The sequence below is a fragment of the Bos grunniens genome, chromosome 2, assembly GCF_055505025.1.
Source record: "Bos grunniens cultivar Pamir isolate PY7600 chromosome 2, Bosgru_T2T1.0, whole genome shotgun sequence".
Classification (NCBI taxonomy): domain Eukaryota; kingdom Metazoa; phylum Chordata; class Mammalia; order Artiodactyla; family Bovidae; genus Bos; species Bos grunniens.
In genome coordinates this window covers 102,710,899-102,731,536 of record NC_141166.1, presented here as the reverse complement: position 1 = coordinate 102,731,536, position 20,638 = coordinate 102,710,899, and the positions used below count along the sequence as shown (strand labels likewise).

Genomic DNA, 20,638 nt, shown 5'->3' with positions numbered 1-20,638 from the left:
TCTCTGTCCATGGGATTTCCCAGGCAAGAATACTGGAGTGGATTGCCATTTCCTTCTCTACTCCATCGTATGGCGATTCTTAAATGATTCAGCAGCATGAGAGTATTTAAAGACAAATCAAACGCAGAGCCTGCCCTCAAGGAATCTATGGTCTAGGAAATGAGAGCTGTGTATTAATATAATAATGACTATTGGGTTGCACTTTACATCCTCCCATTGAAATCACACAGCTCTTCTTTTTAGTGACCATAAATATCACCATTTTAGCAATCAGGAAACCAAGGCTTTGGGCTTTAATTGGCCTGTCAGGAGTCATCTGCAGCAGAGCTGAGACTTGAACCCTTTTCTTCCGAAGGGAACTGGTCCTCTCTTCTACCATTATCTACTACTAGACTAAAAAGATGGTGAAATACCAGGGAAGTTTTCTGAGTACTGGCACTATGTCAGCCTCTATTTCATTTATTTTTCATAACACTTCCATCACAGGTTGATATTTTCCTGACTTTGTTAATTGGAGATAGAGATGATTAAGTGACTTGTCCAAGGTCACACAATAAGCAAGTAGTTGAAGTATTTGTTTTCAGAGCTCACTTTCTCTCCTCTGGAGCATGCAGTCTCCACTACATTTAATCTTCTTTTACTTCCTCAGAATCTCTTTTGCTGACTTCCTTCTTAGATTATTTCCTCTGTCTTGTATAAGTAGAATGAAAAGAATAGTCCTATAAAACTGAATCAGAAATGACTTTGTGGAAGAAAAAGAAGAGCTGTGGTTCTCTTTTAAAAATTTTTTGAAAAAACTTAAATGTCATATTGGAAGCTTCATAAAGTACAGGCTTCAAGACTCTGTCCTAAATATGGTCAGTGTCTAGATTCAGTAGTTCTTGAGTGGGGCTTGGGAGTCTGTGTTCTCCAAATCTCTCAATTGATTTTGTGACAGACAGGCAAGAGATCTCATTTTGGAGGGAGAAAAACGACTAAGTGAAATTTTCTCTTTCAACCCTGTGTTATATTCTTTCACTTACCAAACTTTGTTATTTATTCACTTTGTTTCCTTGGAATTCATGGGCTCTGTTTAGCCCCTTTTCCCCTCCTACATTCACTCTTAGAAGCCCTCATCATTTCTACTAAATAATAAAACAAAGAAGTGTTCTTCCTTGGTTCTTTCCAGCTAAGAGGGTCAGCCAGCCCTTATTTTTCACATAAACAGAGTTCATCTCAAAATTTTAAAAATGAATAGCACATACCTTACAGACCACTATAAGATAACCACTGATCACATTATCAGATAACTGCATGAGGAGAAGTGTAATGTTCATTCATTGATGTTTGCCCTTGAAACTCTTTCTGCCAACTTTATTTGCCACACTGTACATTCCTGGGCTTCCACTGTACAGCTTCTCCTAGGATATAACCTTCAAGATGGCCTGGTTCGGAAAGATCTCTTGGAGAAGGAAATGGCAATCCACTCCAGTATTCTTGCCTGGGAAACCCCATGGACAGAGGGGCCTGGAGGGCCACAGTCCATGAGTTTGCTAATAGATGGATACAACTTAGCAACTAAACAACAGGGCCCGGTTATTCCTTTCCCTAGTAATAGAGCTATTCTAAATGACTGTGATGTGAGAGCCTTGAGGTGTCAACTCAGTCACCTTCAGGGGTCACTACAACATACAAAGACTCAACTCCTTTGTTCTCTACTGAGCAATAAAACCTTAACACTTTGACCAAGTTCAGCTGTTACCGAGGCTGGACGTTTCTAAATGTAAAGTAAGGTAGAATGCAGAGTAATGACCTCATTGGTCATTGTGAATGCAGGACTGAAGATTGACAGCACTCCTCCAATTCAGCACTAGGCTCAGGGGCAAAACAGTACCAGACTTGCAGGTCTCACTTGCAGGCCCTCACCTGGGCCAGGGCAGTGAAAGCTAGAATCCTAATCGTTAGGTCACCTGGGAACTCCCATAAGTTTGTTTTCTGTGTCTGTGAGTCTGTTTCTACTTTGTAAATTCATTTGTATTTTAGATTACATTAGATTACATTTAGTTCATTTATATATTTTTTAGTTTACACATATATTGTTGTTCAGTCACTAAGTCATGTCCAATCTCAATGCCATGCTCCTCTGTCCTCCACTATATTCTGGAGTTTGTTCAAACTCATGTCCATTGAGTCAGTGATGCTGTCTAATCATCTCATCCTCTGTTGCCCCCTTCTCCTCCTGCCCTCAGTCTTTCCCAGCATCAAGGTCTATTCCAATGAGTCTTTATATCAGGTGGCCAAAGTATTGGAACTTCAGCTTCATTATCAGTCCTTCCAATGAATATCCAGGGTTGGTTTCCTTTAGGATTGACTGATTTGGTCTCCTTGCAGTCTAACAGACTCTCAAGAATCTTCTCCAGCATCACAATTTGAAAGCATCAGTTCTTCAGCGCTCAACCTCATGTATGGTCCTACTCTCACAACTGTACATGACTACTGGAAAAAGCATAGCTTTGACTAAATGGACCTCTCTCAGGAAAGTGATGTTTCTGCTTTTTAATATGCTGTCAAGTTTTGTCATAGTTTTTCTTCCAAGGAGAGATTACATGTATAAGTTATATGATATTTTTCTTTTTGACTTAGTTCACTTGGTAAGATAAACTCTATGTCCATCCATGTTGTCTCATGTGGCATTATTGCATTCTTTTTTGTGGCTGAGTAATATTCTATTATATGTGTGTATATATATATATAGATAGATAGATAGATAGATATATAAAACATCTCTTTTATGCATTCATATGTTAATGGACATTTAGGTTGCTTCCATGTCTTGTCTATTGTAAATTGTGCTGCTATGAACACTGAGATTCATGTATCTTTTCAAATTAGGGTTTTCATCTTTTCTGGATATATGCCCAGAAGTAGGATTGTTGAATCATTAGTAACTCAATTTTTATTTTTTTAAGGAACTTGCTATTTCGTTCTTTTTCAGCCACCAAAGCTGGTCTAGCAGTCCATCCCTTCAACTCCACCTGTTCTCCTAGACAATATCTTACCTTCTTACCTTTGGTTTTCTGCATCCTCCAATTCCTTAGGCAGGTTGCCTCTGGCTTGATCCCCCAACAACTCTATAGCCCATAAGGGTCCTATGAACTGTTATATTGAATTTAAAATACTTTTGGTGTTCATAGCCCTTTATAGCTTGACTTTGTTCTAAAAATTCAAATTTTGTTTCTTATTCAGGCTTAATTTCAGTTTATCTCTTCACTAACCCACAGTTCACAAGATTAAAATTTTTTCTAAACCCTTCCAAAATGGAAGTTACTTCTTCCATTTTGCTGTCACTTTCTTTGTTTCCATGGGAGAATTATCACATTGTGTTGTGATCATTTGTTTTCTTTTCTTGAGTCTTGATCCATGTGCTCAGCTAGAAAGAGTTCCTGAGAGTTGTCAGCTATACCTTAAACATCTTTGTGTTCCAGACACAATGTCTACACCTAATGAAAAGACATTGAATAAATGCTTATTGACGTGTGGATGAATGAAATGATGGATAGGCTGTTACATCTAATTAACTTAAAATGCAAACATTTCTGTTAATACTTGGCACATAGTAGGCCTTTGATTAATACTTTTTGTTTGACAATGCTTTCTCTTTCTTTTTAACTTTGGCATTTTTAAAGGTACCGTTAGTTGAACAGCTCTTCCGCAAAGAGTTCAAACCATTTTTGAAGAAATGGTATCATGTTACTAGATTAAGTGGTGATACCCAATTGAAAATAACATTTCCAGAAGTTGTCAAGTCTCATGATGTTATTATCAGTACAGCTCAAATCCTTGAAAACTCCCTTTTAAACTCAGAAGAAGGTGAAGATGATGGTATAGAGTTGTCAGGTTGGTTGAAATGTTTATTTTTGTAAAATAGTATTAATATTGATAGTAGTAACAGGGACTGTATTAGTTAAATAAGTTTTTAAAGGTTGATTAAATATTTAAATGTTTATTATTTTTATGTTTTATCAATTTTTCATTGAAGTGTAGTTGATTTACAATGTTGTATTGATTTCTCTTGTATCACAAAATGATTCATTTATACATATATACATTATTTTTTAATATTCATCTCCATTATTGTTTATCGTAGGATATTGAATATAACTCTCTTCTACAACCTTGTTGTTTATCTATTCTACATATAAAAGCTTACATCTGCTAACCCCACTCTCCCACTCCGTAATTTTGATTTAGATTGTCTTCCATTGCTTAAGTTTTCATTAAAAACCTTCTTCCTTGGGGAAGCAAACAAAAAGTGGGATATCAGCATCAGTATATCATTATTAAATCAAACAGTTACTGGACTTCCAATTTACTCAGTATTTCTAAGTACCAACAAGTTCTTTTTAAGTTTTAGTGGATCCTGTTAGATATGCCCTCTTCTCTGTAGAATAAATACAGTCCTTTCTGTTTTGTGGGGGATGGGAAGAAAAGGTAGGAGCAAGGTAGGGAAGGAAGTATATAAAATCATAATAATTAAATGCAATGTTGAAATAAGGTAAAATTATTCCTTTTTAAATAATGTTTTTCATTTGATAGAATGAAGATAAAATTTGCCAACTTTAAACATTTTATTAAAGAATGAAAATGTAATTCTAAGAGTTTTGGGGAGTAAGTCAGGATTTGATCCATCCCATAACACTTTTTAGATCTATAAATTTTCTGAGACTCACCTATTAAATGGGGATAATAACAGGGATAGTTTCATGATTAATATGCACAAACATCTGTATATACAGGTGGCTAGGATAATGTACATTTCCCTTTAAAAAGTGAGAGATACTTGGCTGCTAAGTTTACTAACTTAAAGGTACTTTTTCACTATATTTTGCCAATATGGACAAATAAACCATTTTAATTTCCTTTTAAGACTTTTCTCTCATCATTATTGATGAATGCCATCACACCAACAAAGAAGCGGTCTATAACAACATCATGAGGCGTTATTTGAAACAGAAGTTGAAAAACAATAAACTTAAGAAAGAAAACAAACCAGTGATTCCCTTACCTCAGATAGTGGGACTAACAGCTTCACCAGGTGTTGGAGGAGCCAAAAAGCAAGCCAAAGCCGAAGAACACATTTTAAAAGTAAGTCATTAACTTTATGCATGAGTCAAAAAACCAAAGTTAGAGCAAATGCCAGTGCTTCTCGGTTAAGATTAAGTCCAAGTGCTGTGGAATGCATGAAGGATGGTATTCCATGCTCATGAGTTAAAAGAAATCTATACGCTTTGAAGTGAATAGACTCAGTCTTGTTCAAAGCAGTAAGTGCTTTAGTAAATTACTGTGACAGAGAACAATATCAAAAAAATTATGGAGAGCAAACTTAGTGAAAAATTGGGACAAATTAAATACCTGCCTTTAAATATCTATCCCTAATTGTCAAACTTAATGATCTATTCATAGAAGTATGCATAAACTGTGAAAGTTTCTAATTTTCACACATACTCTATGCATTTCAAAATTGCATGTTTTGTTCTGTGCCTTTTTGTTGTTGTTCTTCTGTGTGATACTCAGGTTCCAGGTAATTCAAATTATATGGGAAATGGAGATATGAGAATCTTAATTAAAAACATATTTCTTGTCCGCTGCCCCAAAATGGTAACAACACATATAGTACTATTGTTGATCTCAAGCACTGAAAGAATTCAGAGTAATTCACATAAGATGTTCACACGAAGGCATTGTATTTGCATTTTAAGTCCCTTATTTTTAAGTTGAAGTTGGTAAAAAGGATATAGAGTAGATAAAAGCACAATTATTTTCCCCAACATATTATCTATTACTAGAATTAAGGACTATCTCCAATCGAAATCCAGGTACATGGGCTTTGTCTGCTCCTACCTTTGTACTGTCCTCTTTTATGTGTAGAAGAAAGTGGTAATATGATCCATGGATGTCAAGGTGACCCATAAATGCCTTGTGTAATACGGTTAGCTTATAAACATTCTCTTCGCATCTCTGCAATTTTCTGTACTCTCTCCATGTTACTTTTTCCATCTGGAAAAATGGAATTTAAGAAATGAAAAGAAATACTTTTTCTGGAATTTTCTACCAACTTGATTGTTCTGTTTTTACTCTACCAGGATGAATGTTACTGGTTGGACCCACAGTGAAGCAGTACTAAAATACTGTGTTTAGCAAATCACGCTACATATTTCTCACACAAGAAAAAATTCTACATTGAATCAATTGAAAAGGAATAGTATTTGAATATTGAAGTGTCTCTTTTTCAGATATGTGCCAATCTTGATGCAGTTACCATTAAAACCGTGAAACAAAATATTAATCTACTTAAAGAGCAAATAAAGGAGCCATGCAAAAAGTTTGTAATTGCAGATGATACCAAAAAAGTATGTGCTTAAATTTTTATATTTATTTTATTGATGATACTATATTCAACTGAAAGATGCAAAGATTATCTTACATTGACACTCTGAATAATATTATTTTAAATTTTTGCAGAAAAGTTTGTTTTATTCTTTATTATTGATATTAGGCAGCAAAACACTGCTGTGAATTCTTAATCTTTTAGTTTTCTAGTTTGTATAAAGAGTAGCTTAGTACTTTGTTTACTAAGTATCAGTTGTGGTGGGAGAGAAAGGATAATGGTGGGAAAGGTTGTAAAGCTAAACTAGAGATATTACCATAGTTTCTTTTATTCGTTTTACTTTTCTGAATTGATTTTCCCAACATTGAACGGAGCCATTTTTGACTACCAGATTTCAGTTGGCAATGATAACAGGTATACCACCTAATTGACATATTTGGTTTCTTAGGAAAATACTTACAGTAAAGAAGTGAAACATTTACTTTAAATATTAAAGTGTTTTTGTTATGAATATCTTATTATAAAAATCAACCTGAGTCAGTGTGAACATTGTGACTAGAACATTATGTCAGTACTTTCTTTTGTAAACTATAAAAAGCACCATAAATTTTAGCTGTGTGTCCTTAATAGTAAGTGTAATCTTTGCAAATCCACCTCATAAGAATGTTGAGTTATGAAATATGCATAATAGATAATATTGTGTTTGAAATATAGGCACCAAACTAATGTTAGCAACCGATCTCCATAGGTCATTCTTTTCTGGAAATTTTGAAAAATAGAACTGTCTGTTCCAGCTGAACTAGCATATTTGACTGAACTTGATTTTTCTTCACTTTTTTCATTCAGTTTTATTCAATAAGTTTAAATGCATGTTTCTAATCATAATCATTAAAACTAATCCTCAGCATCCTCAAAGAATTTGCTACCCTATCTTTTAACTTAATTAACTTATGCTGTGCTTAGTCGTTCAGTTGTGTCTGACTCTTTGCGACCCCATGGACTAGGCCTACCAGGCTCCTCTGTCCATGGAATTCTCCAGGCAAGAATACTGGCATGGGTTGCCATGCCCTCCTTCAGGTTCCTCCAACTTAATTAACTTTGGGTATACTTTTTACTGGGTTTCCCTGGTGGCTCAACTGGTAAGGAATCCACCTGCAGTGCTGGAGACCTGGGTTCACTCTCTGGGTTTGGAGGATTCCCTGGAGAAGGGATCGGCTACCCACCCCAGTGTTTTGGCCTGGAGAATTCCATGGACTGTATAGTCCACGGGGTCAAAAAGTGACGGACATGACTGAGTGACTTTCATTTCACATACTTTTTAATTGAAGTATTAATATAACGCACATACAGAAAAGTTCAAGTTCATAAGTGTGCAGATTTCTGAATCTTCATAAACTGAAAACACTTGTATAACCAAAATCCAGATCAAGGGACTTCCCTTGCAGTCCAGTGGTTAAGACTCCATCCTTCCAGTGCAGGAAGCGTGGGTTTGATCCCTAGTCAGGGAACTGAGGTCCCACATGCTAAGCAGTGTGGCCAAAAATAAAAAATGAAATCCCCATAGTATGTATTCTTCTATATCTGGCTTTTCTCAAAACTCTACCTTTTAAAATTTTATTTTGGTACAAATAATATTGAAACCAGTTCTTCACCAAGGAATGTTTTTTTAAACTAAGTTCAGGCTTTTTAAATAATTGGGATATTAATATGTATTTTTAAAATAGCTATTAGCATTTAAGATGTATAACATTCATTAATTTTATTTTTTAACTTTTAAATGGGAAATTCCAGCACAGATACCTGGTGTTGGTGTGGTGTGGCTTGAGGGTGGAGGTAAAATAGAAACTGAAAAAAAAAATGAATGTATAAAGAGGTGATCAGAGTAACTTGTTACTTTGTCTAGACAATGAGTCTGAATCAAATTTATTATAACATATAAATTATTTTAATAAAGATAATGTTATTAATTCAATAATATAAACATGTAAGAATAAGTGTATCATTTATTTTTAGGATCCATTTAAAGATAAGCTGCTAGAAATAATGACAAAGATTCAAACATTTTGCCAAATTAATCCAATGTCAGATTTTGGAACTCAACCCTACGAACAATGGCTCATTCAAATGGAAAAAAAAGGTAATTTGGGTTTTAACATAACATTTGCTTTATCCCATGTTTATACCAAGATTCCAGGTCACATGTTCCCAAGCAAACTGAAAGCAAATATATTAGCAAATGGAATTTCTGTGTTCTAAGTAGTACAAGGATAAAATGTCCTGACTCCTTATCTAAGGAAAGAGGCACCAATTCATCCATTTTCTCTTAATCTCCAGAGTCTTTCACTTATTATATATTTAAAGTATTAAGATAAATATTAGCATCTCTGTTTCCACATGCAAACTTAACTAATGTGTTTTTCATGCTATTCCTCAGAGTCAGCAGGAATCAAGTGGTTTTTTTTTGTGTTTTTTTTTTGCTGATGCAGAATAGAAGTAGCAAGTCTAGGAGTCAGAAAACTTGCCCCCTTTTTGTGCTCATGGCACATTTTGAGCCTTAATTTGCTCATTTCGAAACCAAAGTGAAGCCTATTTTCAAGTCAGTATCATAAACATATTAACATATTCAAGTCCACAGCACACTTGGGGGAGTATTCTGTCATTATTTCATTGTACATAACATATTTTTCATAGCTGCAAAAGAAGGAAATCGCAAAGATCGTGTTTGTGCAGAACATCTGAGGAAGTACAATGAGGCCCTACAAATTAATGATACAATCCGTATGATTGATGCATATAATCACCTTGAAACTTTCTACAATGACGAGAAAGAGAAGAAGTTTGCGGTCCTCCTAGGAGATGACAGTGATGAGAGTGATGACAATGGTGATGATGATGTGGGTGATGGAAAACCACCTTTGAAGCTGCACGAGACAGATGACTTTCTCATATCTCTATTTTGGGGTAAGAATCAGTGTAACATTTTTGCATGGTCTCATGCAGTTATGTCTTTGGCATGAACCCACTGCTTCTTAAGAACTCTCCAAAAAGTTCTTTTAAAATCTCTCATTTTGAAATAAGAAACTCCATTCATATTGGAGCTATTTCTAATTGATGGGGTTAACTAGCGATGAGCTGTATTATCTTAATTTATCATTTGGTCATCTGGCTTTATTATTAAGTTGACCACAATAAATTTATTTTAAAAACTAGCCTGATTATTGGATACAGCACAAGATTAACTATAGTTGAGCTTCTTAGTACTTCATTATATGAAGTCTTCCAGTTAGTTATTCACATATTTTATGAATTTAAGATAATTATTTCTTGCAAATCAAAACAGTAATAAGATGTCACCTCACACAGTCAGAATGGCCATCTACAAATAGCAAGTGCTAGAGTGTGGAGAAAAATGAGCCCTCCTGCACTGCTGATGGAAATGTAAATTTGTGGAGCCACTGTTGAGAACAGTATGGAGGCTCCTTAAAAAACTAAAAACAGAGTTACTGTATGATCCAGCAACCCTATTCCTGGGCATATATCCAGAGAGCACTCTAATTTGGAAAGATGCATGCATCCAAATGCTTATAGCAGCACTACTCACAATAGCCAAGACATGCATGCAACCTAAATGTACATCAGTAGATGAATGGATCATAAAGATGCTATACATCTATATCTATATTTATATCATCTCTATCTGTAGCTATACATGTACACAGACAATGGAAGATACTACTCAGCTATAAAAGAATGAAATAATGCCATTTGTAGTTACATGGGTGAACCTGGAGATTATCATACTAAATGAAGTAAGCCATTCAGAGAAAGACAAATAATTATCTGACATCACTTATATGTGGAAAGTCAAATATGATACAAACTTATTTATAAAACAGAAACAGATTCACAGACATAGATAGGAAACTTATGGTTACCAAAGGGGAAAGGCAGAGGGAGAGGCATAAATTAAGAGTTTGGGATTAGCAGATACAAACTATAATCAATATATATAAAACAGATAAACAGCAAGGTCCTACTGTATAGCCCAGGGAACTGTGTTAAATATTTTGGAATAAGCCATAATGGAAAAGAATATTTAAAAATGTATATATATATTTCTGTATACTTTTCTGTATATCTGAAACTGACAGAACATTGTAAATCGAGTATACTTGAGTTAAAAAAGGAAATAAATGAATTCTTTCTTAAAGGAAATAAGAAAAAGTTGAAAAAACTAGCCCAAAACCCAGAACATGAAAATGAAAAGCTCATCAAATTGAGAAACACCATAATGGAACAATATTCAAGGACTGAAGGATCAGCACGAGGAATAATTTTCACAAAAACACGACAGAGTGCATATGCCCTTTCCCAGTGGATTATTGAAAACGAAAAATTTTCAGAAGTAGGAGTCAAAGCCCACCATCTTATTGGCGCTGGACACAGCAGCGAGTTCAAGCCCATGACACAGGTGAAAACTTCCTTTCGGATTTTTTGTTCTTATGCTGTCATTTCTTTTCACCTGTAGTCTTTTTTCATCAATCTTCTCACCAACCCACAAATACTTTAATCGAATGAAACAACTGTTCTTGAAAGAAAATGTGAGTTTAATAGCCATCAATATGTGGCATTTGAGAGGCTAAACTTTGTTCTAGGAATCACTTTCTCTATGTTCTTGGAGGAACTTTCTATATTGGGTTTCTTTTGCAAAAATGCTTAACACTTAAACTTAGTAACAAAATGGGAAAACAGTCACAATATAATATCAAATGGAAAAATCAAATTTCCACAAAAATGTGTGCATTATAATTAGAACTTGTAAAATATGTTTGCATAGGATGAGATCTTTAAGGGAACTTGGGAAAATTAAGACATTTGATGTGATAGAGATTTGGGACCATGAGAGATTTTCTTTTCGAGTTTTGTTTTGTTTTGCTTTTAATTTATTATACTACTTATGTGAACAATAAAAAAACTCTTGGAAGACGGAAAAAAAGACACTTATAGAGATTATAAATAAAGGTGAAACAGAAATGGCTTGTTAGTATAAAATGTCTTCTGAAGTCCTATTGGTCCTGAGTTTTTCTGGACAAAAGGACACTTTAGTTATTATGGTCATCATCATTTGGTCCATTGGAACAAACTGAATTTGTTTTAACATTTATTGAAAAGAAGTTGTTCTTCAAATTGTGCACCAAAACTCTTGGTATACTGTCTACTTATACTGGAGTTGCCTCTAAAGTTTATGCCAAAGAAAGCACTGTTTTCTTTAGGTAAGGAGTTTACATCCTTCTTTATGATGAGAGCTGCTTTACTTGATATGTTTTCCTCTTTGCCCTAGCTGCCAGGAAACTTATAGCAAAACTGAAGTTCATTCTCTCAGCTTCTGTTTTAATCCCTACAAGTGATACACCTATACTTTTTCACTTTTGATCCCATTTTTTAGTTTTTATTCTATTAGCTTTAGTGTTAAGACTTTGATTTTATGCGGCCTTGGCTCATCTTTGGAAAGAGATGGGTTACAAATGGCAAGTATGCATTCAAGCTACTTTTTGCTTATCCAGTTTTGACTAGGTAGCTGAATGCCAAAATATAGAACACACCCCCTTCCTCACTCCCCACATCCTCACCTGTAGACTGACTTGGACTTACTCATTGGAAGAGGAGTTAGGCATCTATGTAATATGATGTGGGGGTCTGACACTGAGTCTGAAATTCTCACTATTAAAGTTAGTCCTTTGAATGAAGGCAAAAACATCTAAAATCCAAGGATCTGTCAAGTTTGTATCAATAGTGGGCATGAGTGCAAGAAGGAAAAATTATCAGAGAAGACTGGAGAGGGATCTTTCTGCAGGATTCTCCAGCAGTTAGAAGTCAAAAAGAAAGACATATGTCTTCTTGCCTCTGAAAAGAATTGGATGGGAATAGGAGAACATACAGTCTGTCTGACAGGTGTATTTTTGTTTAATATATGGAGGCAAAAGATAGGTAAACATACACCAAAGGCTACTGGATCAACAGCTTTGATAAGAATAGTTATGAAAATAAAACTCCACTGGCTACATCAATAGGATTATGATGTATACATAATCCTATTATCAATAGGATTATGCTCACCAGTTCCTCCTATGCAAGAGCAAAGGGAATATTTGATTCCTTTTCCTATGTTAACTTTCAAAATTCAGATTTTTAAAAATTTAAATATGTTTTAATTATGTTTTTAATAACCTATTCTTTCATTTTTATTGATATCATCCTTTGAACAGATAATATATTTACCTCTTTAACAATTAATAAGGTACAGGGCACACCAGTGTCCTTCAGTCTCCCAGCTCCTCTCCCTGGAGGCAACCAGTGCTTTCAGGTTCTGCCAGGAATACTTCATGTTTCTTTGCTTGAATGACTCTTAAAGTGACCAAATGCAAAATACAGTGTATATTTTTTCTCTGACTCAAAATTTGACTGTCTTTAAAAGTGTCACTGCATCTTATTCTCTGACTGTTGAAGATTCTGAAGTTAATGTAGTAAAAAGCAAAGCCTATTTTAGTTTCTCATTGCTGTATCCTCTTCTCAGCTGAGAGCATCTCCTCCTTTCTTCCGCCTAAGTCACCCATCAGTTTGTTTCCTTGGCACAAATGATGGCCTTCCCACCTCCAGACTGGAGGATGGAAATATTTTTGTTATTGTGTGGTAATCCCAGATTGGAAATCAAATGTTGCCTCACCATCATGTCTTTGTTCAATGCCAAAAACAGATGGCAGCAAATCCGTGTATGATCTAATCCTTTCATTTACACTGACCAGTTGCAATTTAGTATTTCTTCTCCTAATTAGAAGATTTTAATGTGTTTAGCAGTACAACATTTAATTTACTAAAATGTTTCTACAGAATGAACAAAAAGAAGTCATTAGTAAATTTCGCACGGGAAAAATAAATCTGCTTATCGCTACCACAGTGGCAGAAGAAGGTCTGGATATTAAAGAATGTAATATCGTTATCCGTTATGGTCTCGTCACTAATGAAATAGCCATGGTCCAGGTACATTCTGATACCTCAAATATGTTAATTTCTTATTTTATGCTCTTGTTTTGTTTTCTTTTAGTAAAACAGCACACACGAAATGGAAAGTGAAAGTTGCTCACTTGCATCCGACTCTTTGCAACCCCATGGACTCTACAGTCCATGGAATTATCCAGGCCAGAATACTGGAGTGGGTAGCCTTTCCCATCTCCAAGGATCTTCCAATTCAGGGATCGAACCCAGGTCTCCCGCATTGCAGGTGGATTCTTTACCAGCTGAGCCACAAGGGAAGCCCGTTTGTGTGTGTGTTTTGATTTCTTTTAGTAGAACAGCACACATAGTTTAAAAAATATATCTGTTTCCTACAAAAAGAGAAATCAACCAGATAATCAGAAAGCCACCAAATTAAGAAATACTTGGATTTCAGGAGTTGATGTGTTATTAATGCCTCACTACTCAGAATGAATTTTTCACGAGGGTGATAGCATTTATGGTGAGGTTCCTGGCCAAGGCCATAACATTTTTTGTTGCTCAAAATGTGCCTTAGTATTAACTCTTTATACAAAAGTGAAGGACTGTATTGGGCTTCCCTGGTAGCTCAGCTGGGTAAAAAATCCACCTGCAATGCAGGAGACCTGGGTTCGACCCCTTGGTTAGGAAGACCACTGGAGAAGGGCATGGCAACCCACTCCAGTATTCTTGCCTGGAGAATCCCCATGGACAGAGGAGACTGGAAGGCTACAGTCCATGGGATCACAAAGAGTCAGACATGACTGAATGACTAAGCACAGCACAGCATAGAAATGTACCACCACATTGAGTGTGTTTTCTTGGAACATTGAAGGTAGGTGCTAGAAACATAACGGCACTCACCTCAGCTCTGGTGTCAAAGTCAGAGAGGCCCTTCTCCCCATTTGTCCTCCCTACCGGGAAGGGGGGCAATTGGGCTCCCCCAGCCCAAATCACTGATGATGGTTTGCAGGGTTTGAGAAGGGTACTTGGAGAAAAGAAGGGCAGGACAGGATGGCCTTGTGTCATTGAGGCTTTTGAGGGCTGGTGTGGGCTTCCGTGGTGGCTCAGCGGTAAAGAACTCAACTGCCAATGCAGGAGATATAAGAGACACAGGTTCGATTCCTAGATTGGGAAGATTCCTTGGAGAAGGGCATGGCAACCTTCTCTAGTATTCTTGCCTGGAGGATCCTGTGGACAGAGGAGCCTGGCAGGCTACAGTTCATGGGGTCACAAAAACTTGGACACGACTGCAGTGACATAGCACACATGCACCCATGCATGTGGGAACCTAACCATCATCATTCTACAACATTGTTTTTCACTGAAGTGCATTTTGAGTTTCAAATAGCCAACTTATTAAGAAAATGGATAATAACTGACTTTACAGAGAATAGAGGAATCTTTTGATGATGGGATACTGAGCAGTGAATATCATTCCAGAACAAAAGCAGGTACATTCGCAGCAAAGCACAGCCCTTCACTGACTTGATTTCTTTCTGTTCTCAGGCCCGTGGTCGAGCCAGAGCTGATGAGAGCACCTATGTCCTGGTTGCCCAAAGCGGTTCAGGGGTTGTTGAACGTGAAACAGTTAATGATTTCCGAGAGAAAATGATGTATAAAGCTATAGACCGTGTTCAAAATATGAAACCAGAGGAGTATGCTCATAAGGTATTGTTTTGGGCCAACTCTGAATTTAGTTTTCACTTTTAAATGGCTGCCTGTGGTTGCCATGATATCTCTTTGTGGTTAAGCCTCTAGACAGAAATTGTGCTGAATTATAAGTTCCAGTTTGAAGCACTGTTCAGAGACCAGATTCACATACAAAGACTCAAGATCTGTGGTGGGCAGAAATCATCAGGGAACTGTTCTATAAAGTTTGGTAATATAAATTTAGATTTTCCTTGATCCAGAAAGTCTAGTGAAACTCAGTTATTCAATTCAACCTGGTCATTCTGGTCCCATCTAATCTGTACAGGCACAATTTTTTCATTTTAGAAATATTTGTGAAGTGCCTACTGCGTGTTAGGCAACGTTGTAAAAACAGTGAATGTCACCGCAAGCAACACAGATAGATCCCTCCTGCATGAAACTTGTATTTGAGCGAGTACATGGTGAGATTTGAGGGGGAGAAATAAAGAGAAATAAAGCAAGTAATACATGTATGGAGAGGAGAGCTGAAGCATTAGATCAAGACAATGTGAAACAAACATCTAATTGGGCACTTTAGGTTAGGTGTTTGGGAAAGGCCTCTCTAAGAGGGAGAGACATTGAAGCTAGCCCCGAGTGTTAAGAAAATAGATCATATACCATCTTGCTGCATCTCAGTTTACTAACATAGAATCATTTGAGTTGTGAGAGGAATGCAGCAAAGGAAGAATGTATTTCTACAATATTTCAGGAAATCCCCCATACCACTGAATTAAAGACTGTAACTACTATAATAGCAAACAATCCATTTAGAAGAAAATTCACACCCTTGCATATGGGTGTGAATGTTAGTTTCTTAACATTGGAATTGGCTCTACCCTAAATAGAGTTTCACGGAAGGGATGCTTTCAAATTGGTGTGCATTGCTATAACCAACTCCAAGGTTTCCTGGCCAGGTTTCTACACGAATTTATATTTTAAAACCCCTTTAAATATAAGGCAAACCAAACATTTTGTGGTGTCAAATCAAACATTTGTAGCCATATAATACCAGTGGAAAGTTAGCACTTTACATTTAAAGTACTAAATGAATAAATCACGTGGGATGTTTTTCAAAGATTGATGTTTCAAGACCAGTGTTTTGTATAAACTCTAGAACCATCTCTGGAGTTTATGAGTCACAGATAATCTCTAGAAAAGACACAGTTTCTTTGGGGGCCCCATGGACTATCTTTTTTACGTCTCCTTTGGCTAAGAGACCAACTCTCTTAGAATTGCTCCAGGTAGACAAACCCAGAGTAGGGATGGCAATGACACGAGGTATGTGTCAGCACTACTCTGTTCAGAACCCCATCACACATGGCCGCCAGGTCAAAACACTTCTTTCTACTGATTTAAGAATCCTTCTCAACATAACACTGGAGCAACCACTAATAAACAGTTTGAGTTGACATATAAGGGGAGGTCTATTTTCCATGTTATATACTGAGTTTATACATACCCCCAAGCTTCTTCAATCAAATCAGACTTGTAGGAGTAAGTTGAAGATACTAAACATTGTCCCTGGCTTGACCCAACAACATTTGCCACATTACATTTTAGTTGGAATTAGACTGATTATTATTGGAGAAGGAAATGGCACTCCACTCTAGTATTCTTGCCTGCAGAATTCCATGGAGGAGACTAGCGTGCTACACTGCAGTCCATGAGGTTGCAAAGAGTTGGGCACGACTGAGCACGCACGCAGACTGATTATAGCTGTGCCTCCCATATATTTGTTATGATTTCTTTTCTTTTCTGGCCCTTTTAATTGTTTCATATCCTTTACTAGCTTAGAGTTATTCTTTTGGTTTCTGGTGTCCTGGTTACATATCCAAACACTGACCTTGGTTTTGTTTGCTTTTTCTTTCTGTTGCATTCATAGTTATTTCTTAATTGCCCATATGTATCTGTTCCTATGCCAAATCATCTTTTCACCAGCTCGCTGAACTGTAAATATCCTGCAAGAACAGCCTAATTAAACTTTTAAAGAACAGAATACTTCAATTCATTATATTGTTATAATTTACATAGGAAATTTGTCTTCATACTCATCTGATTAACTCGTATTATAGCCCACAGGTTCACTTGCAAGGTTTGTTCTCTTTTCTGTGCTAACTATGGCTGCCTTGAGTCAGGGTCTAAAACAGAGGTGAGAGCCAGAGAACTGGGCTATTCAGTTTTGTTCATCAGCACCGATAGTTTACTTTTCCTGAAAACTTCCCTTTGATTTTAAGGAAAACAATGGCTTCCTCCACAACTTAATATCAATTTGTCATCTTTGAGAGGTTTAGTTTGGAGGTAAATTATTTAAAAACTAGAATTGTCTACTGTGAAGTTGTATAGGTATGAGAACTGGCCAGTCTCTATCTCAAGTTTTATATCTCTCATAAACGATATTATTTCTGTTATGAACAAGTTTCTCCATTAGCCGCAGAATTGGGAATATAAAAATTTTAAGATTTTATTCTCTCATATAAAGACTGTGGGTAATCTAGACATACACAATAGCTCCATGATGTCATCAGGATGCCAAAATTCCTTTCTCTTCTCTGCCTTTTTACTATTTGGCTTCCACTCTCAAGGTCAAAGCTTTTAGAATTTCAGCTGCTGCATGTTCACTCTAAGAAGGAAGGAGGAGAAAGACGGAAAAGGCAACAGTGCCCATGCCAGCTACCTGATACTTAAAGATCCTTTCTGGAAATTTCATTCAACATATTATAGACTTATGTCTTAAAGGCCACTGACTCATAAATGTAGTTATTTAGAGGTATATTTCCACTCAGAATAAAATTATAGTTCTGTTACTACAAAGAATGGAACCTAGGTGGGAAACTAGTATTTTCTGTCACAAATGTATAGAGGAGATAAAATAGTGACAAGTCTGGAAGTTACAGTATATGAAGAGAAATGAAAGAAACTGGAGGCTTCTCATGGATAAGAAATGACTAAGGGTGATGAAGTAAGAATGTTTAGTTCTTTAAAGAGACTTCATGTGGAAGAAAGAGTAGACTTATTTTATGAGATAGAATTAAAACCTATGGAGATGCGGATTAGAAGGAGTTTCTTTGTTTTTGCCTTTTTCCCTTTGTCTTTATTAAATATTGCCAAACATTTTCTCACAGTAGAGCATTTTAAAAAATGGAGTGGAGTATGTTTTGCACACTTAAGGATTCCACATTTCCATGATTGTAGGAGAAGACTCTATACTAAACACTTTGAGGACCATCACCTCATCACTTTTATTTTTAGACTAAAAGTCAAATGTATATTTTCATAACTATCTACGATCTTTGAATTCCAGGCAACTTACTTCATTGAAACTATGAAAAAAAAATCACATTGAATATTCTTTTGCAGATTTTGGAATTACAGATGCAAAGTATAATGGAAAAGAAAATGAAAACCAAGAGAAGTATTGCAAAGCAGTTCAAGGGCAAGCCATCATTAATAAATTTTCTGTGTAAAAACTGTGGTGTGCCAGCCTGCTCTGGAGAAGATATCCACGTAATTGAGAAGATGCACCATGTCAATATGACACCAGAGTTCAAGTAAGTCCAAGAGAAGACTTAAAGTCTTTAAGTTTCTTTATAAGGGATAAAGCAGTTTGTATTGTAAATGGTCTAACAAAATAGTACATATGAGATTCATTATTTTTCCAGAACTTCCCCTTCTTAGTCCCCAAATTATGAACCTTATTTCAAGTGTCCATTTTTCAAATATATACACAAGGGCAGGAAAGGAGAAGTGTAAGACCCAAAGCCATTTTCACCCAAACCAGATCAGTTTGTGAATGCTCATATTTATTTTCAACTTCTTGAGCATCTTAAGTCTAGTTAAAATAATCAACAGACATGAAGGAAGCCATAAAAAGCAACATACCGTGAGAGGTGTGTGCCAATGATTTGGCCGAAGGGATGAAGTGCAGAATGGTGCATGCATGTGGATGACTGGCAAGCCCAGTAGTGTGTGCCATAGGCTGTGTACTTGTCCTATATGAATTCTCAGGGATGATTCTGACTCCTTGATAATTTTAGGAAACTGTACTTGGTGAGAGGAAACAAAGCACTGCAAACAATGTGTGTTGATTATCAAACAAATGGCGAGATAATCTGCAATAAATGTGGCCAAGTAAGTAAATTGCTGTGGGCTTAATTTTACTTTGGCCAAAAGGAATTCTTAATTGAATGTGCATTTAATCTTTCCTCTCCCTCTCTCTTTTGTTTTCCAGGCTTGGGGAACGATGATGGTGCACAAAGGCTTAGATTTGCCTTGTCTCAAAATAAAGAATTTTGTAGTGGTTTTCCAAAATAATTTACCAAAGAAACAATACAAAAAGTGGGTAGAATTACCAATCACATTTCCTGATCTTAACTATTCAGAATATTGTTTGTTTAGTGATGAGGACTGACATTTGATTCAAGATTTCTTTTAAAAATATTATCAACTTGACATTTACATGATTTTTATTGTTTTCATCATACTACAGAACTTATGTGAACATTAATAAAAGTCAGTGCTTTACTCTGTATTGAGCTATATGAAAGAAGACAATATATTATGCTTTCAATTTCTACCTTGTTGGTGGGCAGAGGTCAAAAATAAAAACCTCCCAGCAAAACCCTTTAGTGTGGAGCAGTATATTGCCGTGGGAAGGGTGTTCGAGTATAAATAAGGATCTAAGGTACTAATCTCAGTCCTGTCACTAAATTTCAGAATAAAATTAAGCAAATCAGTTCATCTTTCTGAACCAGTCTCCTTTTTGGTGAAATGGTAATAGTGCTATCTGCTTTTGCTTTTATTAGCTTTCTGTTGCTTCATAGGACTTCCCTGGTGGCTCAGGGGTAAAGAATCTGCCTGCCAATGCAGGAGACGGGGGTTTGATCCCTTGGTTAGGAAGATCCCCTGCAAAAGGAAATGGTAACTCACTCCAGTGTTCTTGCTTGGAAAATTCCATGAATAGAGGAGCCTGACAGGTTTCAGTCCATGGGTCACAAAACTGTAGGACATGACAGCAACTAAACAACAAGTGGCTTAAAACAACACCCATTTATTATTGCACATGTTCTGTAGCCCAGAGGCTGCTCGGCATCTCAGAAGTCTGAAAGTCAAGGTGTCAGTTGATGTTTTCACCTGGATACCCTGGAAGAAGAATCACTTCCAATCTTTTCAGGTTGTTGGCTGTCATTTTCTTGCAACTGAAGAATGGGATTGCTATTTTCTTGTTAGCTGTCTACTGGGGGCACTCTAAGCCCCAAGAGTCACTCTTATCATGTGGCCTGCTCATGGGGCCTTTCACAGCTACTTGCTTCTTCACGGCCAGCAAGAGACTCTCTCAAGTGTGCTAAAACAGTCTAACTATAGTCATGGGAATTTTAACTGTAATCCCATCATATTCACAAACTCTACCCATATTCAAGGTCGGGGGAATTTTCAGGGAATATATACCACTGGCAGAGATTTTGGAAGCCTTCTCAGAATTCTGCTTCCCACATCCCTTGCCCAGTGTTTATGATTAAGTAATATATGTGTTTGGCATGAGTTTAAACAAAC

The 20,638-nt window shown here is 36.4% G+C and overlaps 1 protein-coding gene across 1 annotated transcript in view; it reads left to right on the top strand.

Annotated features, from left to right (window-relative positions):
* Positions 1 to 19,825, top strand: part of IFIH1 (interferon induced with helicase C domain 1) — a 55,614-nt gene extending 35,789 nt beyond the window's left edge. Inside the window, exons 6-16 of the mRNA XM_086369938.1 lie at positions 3,666 to 3,876; positions 4,907 to 5,124; positions 6,273 to 6,389; positions 8,381 to 8,504; positions 9,059 to 9,328; positions 10,579 to 10,838; positions 13,256 to 13,405; positions 14,906 to 15,067; positions 18,446 to 18,636; positions 19,123 to 19,216; positions 19,317 to 19,825. Of these exons, the coding sequence (XP_086226064.1) occupies positions 3,666 to 3,876; positions 4,907 to 5,124; positions 6,273 to 6,389; positions 8,381 to 8,504; positions 9,059 to 9,328; positions 10,579 to 10,838; positions 13,256 to 13,405; positions 14,906 to 15,067; positions 18,446 to 18,636; positions 19,123 to 19,216; positions 19,317 to 19,496 (1,977 nt within the window). The 3' untranslated portion in view covers positions 19,497 to 19,825. The remainder of the gene's footprint in view (positions 1 to 3,665; positions 3,877 to 4,906; positions 5,125 to 6,272; positions 6,390 to 8,380; positions 8,505 to 9,058; positions 9,329 to 10,578; positions 10,839 to 13,255; positions 13,406 to 14,905; positions 15,068 to 18,445; positions 18,637 to 19,122; positions 19,217 to 19,316) is intronic.
* Positions 19,826 to 20,638: the final 813 nt, after the last annotated feature.